General features: G+C 33.2%; 1 protein-coding gene across 1 annotated transcript; it reads left to right on the forward strand.

Annotated features, from left to right (window-relative positions):
* The first annotated feature begins 4,300 nt into the window (after nt 1-4,300).
* Nucleotides 4,301-7,435, forward strand: LOC149539311 (pentatricopeptide repeat-containing protein At3g26782, mitochondrial-like). Its single transcript, XM_089800618.1, has 2 exons — nt 4,301-4,408; nt 4,522-7,435. The coding sequence occupies exons 1-2, from the start codon at nt 4,383-4,385 to the stop codon at nt 6,974-6,976; spliced, it is 2,481 nt and encodes an 826-aa protein (XP_089656744.1). The 5' UTR covers nt 4,301-4,382; the 3' UTR covers nt 6,977-7,435.
* Nucleotides 7,436-8,222: the final 787 nt, after the last annotated feature.

Consider the following 8,222-nt stretch of genomic DNA (forward strand, 5'->3'; position numbering starts at 1 on the left):
GATAATGATGATACTACTAGAAGTTGGCTATATGATTCCATTTGATTTTTGTGTTACATAGGTATGTTTTAAATCATACTAATCTTATGTTATATAATTAGAATTGGAAAGTGTTAAGTTATCTAATGCTATTGTATATTTATTTTGTTGATATACATTTAGATGAGTAAATTAAAATTGAGGTAGAATTTGGTTGTGTTTTAAGTTTCTTTGACTATATATTGAACACGTGAATGGGTACAATTGAGTATATGTTGAAGGAATTCAAAGGTCTTTTGCAAATGCTAATATGATTCAATTAGTGATGCTTGGCTATAGTCTATATGAAGGGATTATGGGTTCCATGAGGTATTAGTTATCATAGTGTGATATTTGGATAATGCATATGATATTTGAAGTGTATTAGGCTTGATTAGACTATCTTGTTGAATGTGATGGTCATTCTAGATTTTTTTTTATGAAATTAAAAAAACCATGTATTATCTTTTTCACCTATAAACCCAATTCTTTTTTTTTTTAAATCTAAATATCTTAAATTAAGATACAAAAATCAAAAATATAAATTAGATCAACCCTAATCTAAACACAAATTATATTCTCTTATTTTTAAAAATAATAATTAAAAAATATATATTCTAGATATAACCCAAAAAACATACAAAAGAACAAGAGACGAATTGTGTCAAAGTTCCTGCCAATGGTTAGGAAAGAAGGAAATTAGAGAGTAAAATATATGAAGAGAGAGTTAAAAAAAGATATATTCGTTGGAATAGTTAGAAAAGAAGGAAAATGGAGATTTATATATATGAAGATAGATTGAAAAGAGATATAATGACAATAGAGATTTATAGATACAAATGAAGGATATGAAGGATATGAAGAGATTTAAAAGAGAGAAAATGTCATGTTATTATAGGGACACTGAATAGAGATAGTTGGAAGAGAATTTTTTTTTTTTTAAGATTAAGGATTATATTATTTTAAGAAATATTTAAATAACAATTATAAAATTGAGTTAAATCAATGAAGTATTTGTCTCTATCTTTTCCAATATAAATTGTTGACTACTTGATCCAAACCAACAAAAGAGTTAGTAAGTTTAAAGAACAATATTAGTTTTACAAATTTTAAAATGCAAAAAAGAATTAAAACAAGATTGAAAAAAAATAGATAGTTAAACATAGTGTGAAAAAAGTTAGTATTTTACAATTGACAAAAGTAAGGGACAATGTAAAACTAATAAATATATATATAATAGAAAATATAAAACATTAAAAACTAAACTTTAAAGAAATTGTAGCAAAATTTATAAATATTTTTAGTAAAAAATTATCAAATAATTATATTAAAAAATCTATACTTTGGTTATTTATTAATTTAACTATAATTTAGAATAAAAAAATTTAATCTTAATATTAGAATAAAATAATTTAAAATTATCATGAAGAAAAAATTAAATAAATGTATTTTAAAATGATATGATAATTATTTTATTTTTTATCAGTAAATGGCAGAAGCCTTTGATTATATTAAATTAATAAAAATAAAATACATCAGAGTATCTCCATTCAAACGGGCAAAGAATGGAGAAGAAGACCTCCAGTCTTATTAGGACTTTAGTCGTATTTAATTAAATAATTAAAAGGGGCATACCCAGTTGTCATTTTCCAAGAATTTTATACTCATTACAAGGAGAGGGGCAAGAATCCTCTTCTTAATTTTGTCAACTTAGCTGCTTCTTTTACTGTTTCAGCTTAACCCAATATCCAAGATGATTGGTTCAACCAAAGCTTTAAACTCTTTGTATGTGCCTCTTCTTATCTATTTTGCCTGAGATGCTCTCCCCTTATTATCCTACTACTTAGTTATACAACTTAATGTAGATGTTAGTATTATTAGTTAAACCATATGATAACATGAGATCCTGGAAGGATGTAATTGAAATACTTTTTCTATCCAAGTGGGACCAAATACTGGAGTAAACTAATTTAGTAGCTCAACTTAATTATATTAATTAGAGCCCATCATTTTATGATCAAAACAAGAGACATTTTCAATAATACTGTATCCTGCGAAAACGAGATTTACTATATTGATCTGGGAGTCACTATGTATTAATGAATGAATCTTTCATGTATGAAAAGAGATTCCTAACCTTGTTAAAATAATGATAGTATTAAACATCATATTGAAAGTTTATTCTTAGTATAATTGCCTCTACGTATTGCTCTGTTATGATATCCTAATTACCCTTCTAGGATGTTTTGGATCCTTCCAATCTGCTCAGAGTAGCTATTGAGATTAGTTTTTTATCCTCATGATACATTCATTCTATCGCACCTTAAAACATACCCCATTATCAAAATACAAAAGGAATATGTCCTAATAAATTTGAATTCAGGAACAATACTACAAGTAGAATAAAGGTCACCGTTGATGTAAAATTCAAATATACTGATATCATTATGAGTTGATAGGAATTAGGATAGGAGTTACCCAAACTACTAACTGAATTAACCAAGCTTACTAATCTTCTTCTGGATGTGATGCCAAAATTCTTTGTGTCAAGTTACATCCTAAGTAAGATCTAATATTGTCCTTAGTACACTACATAGATAATAGACAGAGCAAGTTATTTATAATATTGATCATTATCAATACCTGCTTGATCCTAACATATTTTAATTTGAATGAGGTTCATGTTCAAAGTCAAAGTCCTACTTAGTTAAGCCCATAGCTGATTTATCTGAGATTAAATTTTGTCGATCAATAAATTTAGACATAAATTAAAAGCTTGACCTTACTAGTTATTTTATTATCCTCTCAGGTGTCATATTCTAATTTGTACTTAATGGTGAAGACTTTGCGAGTTACTTTATACATCTGATTAGTTTGCTTCCATATCTAGTTTATGAATAAAACACTTCCTCTGTAATAGTTTAAGCTAGGCAGATTTTATTAGGGTAATAATACCATCCTGACAAACAACACCATTTGAAGAGGCTAAAATGCAATAGATAATCATAGTAAAATGATATGTATGTAATTCATATATATTTATGTTAATAAGATTTACAAAGCGATATATTTGGATCAAATAAGATTTATTGATATATACAACCAAGTTTACAGACCACCTTCTGAATAAGGACTATGATAATATGCATATTAGCCTATATAAGATATCCTAACCTAAACCTACAAAAATTCCCAAGCTTAACAGCAGGATAAACTATAAGCTATATAGATTTGAATGGACACTTAGATACAAATAGGAAGTAAGCAAAAGACAAAAACATTCTGAAGAACAAAAAACAAAGCTAACAAAGCTTAGAAGGGTCAAACTGGCAATAAGGGCCAAGAATAGTGGAGGGGGGACAAAACAAGGGAACCACCAGTCAAACTATTGGATACAAACAAAAGAGACCACATAACACTAGAGTGTGAAATACCTCCAGATCCATTGCCTATTTCCAAAAAACCATGATAATCTCTGAGACGTCCTTGGGGTTCTCTATCTAGAAGTTTGGTGGGAATTCAAAAGCACTCTTTTCCCAGCTTGATTTCTCCATGTTTGGGGTGTAGAATTCCAATTCCTCCAAATTGTCAAGTTCCACACCCAGGTGGACGTATGATTTGAAGACGTCGAGGTAACTTTTAAGCCAGACCTTGCTATTATCTTCAATAATCCCTCTCCGCCGAAGGAGGAACTGAATGTTGGCCTCCATTTTAGGCCATTCCTTAAGAAAAAAATGATATGATAATTAGTTCTTAAGTAAGATTTTAAATAAACTTAAACTCACAAGATGTTAAAAATAATAGATTGATATATTTACAGGTAAGAAAAATGATTTAGTTATTATTGATTAGACATTCATTTATTTCTTAGGTAGTGAGGTGGAAGATAAAATAATTATTATTTGGAAACTCTAATTAATTTGTTCCAATTGTGAAAAAGATAAAGCTATCATTAATGCATGCATCATTGTTGTTGCAAAAAATATGTATATTTTTGTTAAGGAAAATTGTTTTTCTCACTACCAAAAATAGGATTGTCCAATAGAATGAACACAATAGTATCCTGCCAAAGTAAAACTGAAAAAAAAAAACACCCAAAACATTAATTAGAAAAAATATAAATATCTTAAATTAAGATAAAACAACCACAAACATAAATTAGATCAACCCTAATCAAAACTCAAATTATAAGCCTCTCATTTTTGAAAAAAAGCAATAATCATTTTTAAAAATACACTTTAACTGAGAAAACCCACACAGAGAATGAAGCTGCAGAAAATAACCCAAAACAATAACAGAATTTTGAAGTTGTCAGTCCACGAACCGATGTTGTACATTGGAGCCACTCTGGTGTATATCGTCCGATGGAGGACAAATTTCGTTACCACTGGTAAGCAAACTATCCTGGGTATTTTGAATTTGGATTTGATTCATAGAAGCGAAAATCATCTTCTGGTATATAATTGCTCTAGAATGACTATCGACATAGTTTCGTGACATCAGTTGTAAAATGTCCGCCATTGCTCATTTCAACCTCAATCTCAGAGCACTCTGTAAAGAGGGTCGTTTGAAGGATGCAGTGCACATTTTACTTTCTACGCAAAATCTGCCCGTGGAAACAAACACATACCTTCAATTACTGCAAACCTGTGTTACCAAAAAAGCACTTTCAGAAGGTAAACAAGTCCACTCTCACATCAATGGCAGGGGAATTCCATTAGCTTCAAGCACTTTGTTGCAAAATAAGGCTATCAATATGTATGACAGGTGCGGAAGTCTGGTGGAAGCTCGAAAGGCTTTTGACCTTATAACTGAACCAGATGTTTTCTCATGGAACATGATAATTGCAGCTTACAGAAGGCATGGTTTAGCCCAAGAGGCATTTGCCCTGTTTCACCAAATGCCCACAACGGGTGTCCAGCCTGATCTTTTCACCTTTGCCAGCATCCTCCCGGTGTGTACTAAAATGGGATCTTTGGATTTGGGAATGGAGATTCATCAAAGAATCACAGAGAGCGGATTCCTGTCAGATGATGTAGTTGTGACTTCGCTGATAGACATGTATGCGAAATGCGGAAGTCTGAACAAGGCACATGAACTGTTTGACAAAATGTCTCCACGAGATGCAGTTTCCTGGAATGCTGTTATTGGTGGATACAACCAAAATGGGCTTCCTGGAATGGCTATGGAGATATTTAAGAAGATGGAAATTGCCGCTGTACAACCAACCTCGGGAACCTTTGCTAGTATCCTACCAGCTTGTGCAAAACTGGGGAATTTGGCACAGGGTATGGAAATCCATGCAAGAGTAATTGAAAGTGGGTTTCTGTCAGATGTTGTAGTTAGGAATAGTCTGATTGCCCTGTATGCTAAATGTGGGAACATACAAAAAGCCTATGAACTGTTTGACGGAATGGTGCAACAAGATGCAGTTTCGTGGACAACAATCATTGGGGGGTATGTACAAAATGGACTTGTTGGAAAGGCATTGAATGTTTTTAGGGAAATGCAATTCCAAGGTGTAAAGGCAATCTCAGCAACTTTTTCTAGCATACTCCGAGCATGTGCCAAGATGGGAGCTGTAAACCTAGGTATGGAGATCCATAACAAAATAATTGAATCTGAACTTTTGTCAGATGATGTGCTTGTGACTGCCCTGGTAGACCTGTATGCAAAATGTGGAAGCATGCGGAAGGCACGTGAGCTGTTTGAGAAAATGCCTCAACAAGATCTGGTATCATGGACTGCAATCATCTCTGGATATGTACAAAATGGTCTTGTTGAAAAAGCGTTGGATTTTTTTAAGCAAATGCAATTGGCAAGTGTAAAACCAGACGCGTCAACTTTAGCTAGCATCCTCCCAGCTTGTGCAAAACTTGGAGCTTTGGATCAGGGCATAGAGATCCATCTAAAAGTAATTGAAAATGGATATTTATCAGATGTTGTAGTTGCAAATTCCTTGATTGACATGTATGCAAAATGTGGGATCATACAAAAGGCACGTAAGTTGTTTGACAGAATGCGCAATGCAAACTTGGTCTCCTGGACTGCAATGTTTGCAGGATATGCAATGCATGGCTATAGCAAGGATGCATTCGAACTCTTTGGACTAATGGAATACTCTGGAACCTCCCCTGATCATATTAGCTTCATTTGCATTTTATATGCATGCAGCCATTCAGGTTTAGTGGATGAAGGCTGTAGATATTTCTACAACATGAGTGACACTTACTCTATTATGCCTACAATGGATCATTATGTATGCATGGTTGACCTCCTTGGGCGTGCTGGTTACCTTGAGGAAACCCTTAACTTTATCATTAAAATGTCAAGAAAACCCAATGCGGTTGTGTGGATGTGTTTATTAGGCACTTCCAGATCACATAAGAAAATAGAACTGGGTGAATTTGTGGCATCGCTCCTTTTTGAGTTGTACCCTAAAAATCCCGCACCCTATGTTCTCCTGTCAAACATCTATGCAGAAGCAGCCAGGTGGAGTGACCTTCAAAAGATAAGAAAATTGATGAAGGATAGAGGAATAAAAAAGGTACCTGGATGTAGCTGGATTGAAGTCAATAAAAATGTACATGTTTTTTGTGTAGGAGATAGGTCACATCCACAGACACAGGAGATTTATGCAAAGTTAGAGAAGTTGAATTGGGAGATGAAGACAGCAGGGTATGTGCCAGATACAGCACCTGCATTGAGTGATTTTGAGGAGGAGGAAAGAAAATCGTCCCTCTGCTACCATAGTGAGAGGTTGGCAATTGCTTTTGGCTTGTTAAACACTCCTCCTGGAACAACTATTAGAGTTGTTAAGAACCTTCGAGTATGTGCTGATTGCCACACTGCAACTAAGTTTATTTCCAAGATTGTTGATAGAGAAATTGTTGTGAGGGATGCAAACCGGTTCCATCATTTCAAATGTGGACAATGTTCTTGTGGAGATTATTGGTGATGCTAATTGAATTAATCCAATAATACAGGCTTGCATTATGACCAGTGTAAAGTGGCACATTTGCAGTGACAAGAATGATACAGGTTTTATTCCGTCCTGAGGAACAGATAATGAATCTACCAGCTTCCTGTGCCAAAATAGAGGGGATTTTTAATGAAGTAAACAGCTTCACGTCTGGGAGCACTTAAAGGCAAATGAGTCATGAAAGCAGTTGCTAAAGAAGATACATGTCAACCTGATGGTTTGAAGGTTCTTTGAAAATTCACATGGAGAATCAATCCATTCTTCTGGATTTGGTGTGACAAGAAACTCAAGTTGGAAATAGTAAGATCTGTAAATGAGATTTTCACGTCATCATCACAGTATCTATTCAATACTATTTCAAATTGAATTCACGCTCCTCCCTACGAGTCATAATTTTTTGTTGGAAAATAAGGCAAATTAATCCATTTTGTTCTATACTAATGTTAGTAGCATAAGTCTATTGTTGGAGTTGGCTTTTTCTTTCTTCCACCTAATCAAAAACCTCATCATTTTGCTTTTCTTTACCAAATCTTTGTTATTTTGGAGCTTCATTTGAGTTACATACGGCATATTCAAGTTGTCTCAATGGTGGTCATTCAGATTAGATTTGTATCTTCCTAGATTATCACTAAATTTGTAGTCCATTATTATTTAGCTCCTGGAATTCCTTATATTGTTTCTTCAATTAATCTATCAAACTTAGTGGTAATATTATTCTGAATTCCAGAGGGTTCAGAGCCAGAGCTTCATTGACAAACCAAAGCTATATGTTATGGGTTCTCAGTATATAGGCTCCAAAAATCCACATGTGACCAGTTTTTGCTTTATGCAGAGGTACTAGAGTTTATTAAGCAATATAGGTTATATAACCCAAATTGTCTCTATTTATCTCAATGAAACAATTACACCACATGGGATAAGGTAATTAAGCATTGTGAAAGCAATGGTTTTATTTGCATTGCTAATTTGCTAAAGTGAGATCAATTGGAAGAAGCAAGTGCTGGACATGTTGTCATCAATGTCAAAGGTGGCAGGCTTCTTGTCATTAATGTTAGAGGGTCAACCAATAGGGTTTAAGTTGAATTATTTTAGGCAGAAATAATATTGTACTTTGGACAATGCAGGTTCACATGCATTTTGGCCAATCTTTTTTTTTCCAGGTTATTTTTTAGGCAACTTATTTTTTGCAACTTCTTGGTTGACTTATTTTTTTATGAGTTGT

This window comes from Cupressus sempervirens, chromosome 9 (assembly GCF_028749045.1).
Source record: "Cupressus sempervirens isolate cs-2001-9-10 chromosome 9, ASM2874904v1, whole genome shotgun sequence".
Classification (NCBI taxonomy): Eukaryota; Viridiplantae; Streptophyta; class Pinopsida; order Cupressales; family Cupressaceae; genus Cupressus; species Cupressus sempervirens.

Excerpts from the sequence above, each read along its gene's own strand:
- LOC149539311 (XM_089800618.1), top strand. The coding sequence starts at position 4,383 with ATGGAGGACAAATTTCGTTACCACTG. Across the intron at positions 4,409-4,521 it reads GACAAATTTCGTTACCACTG|TTGTAAAATGTCCGCCATTG; the intron begins GTAAGCAAACTA and ends TCGTGACATCAG.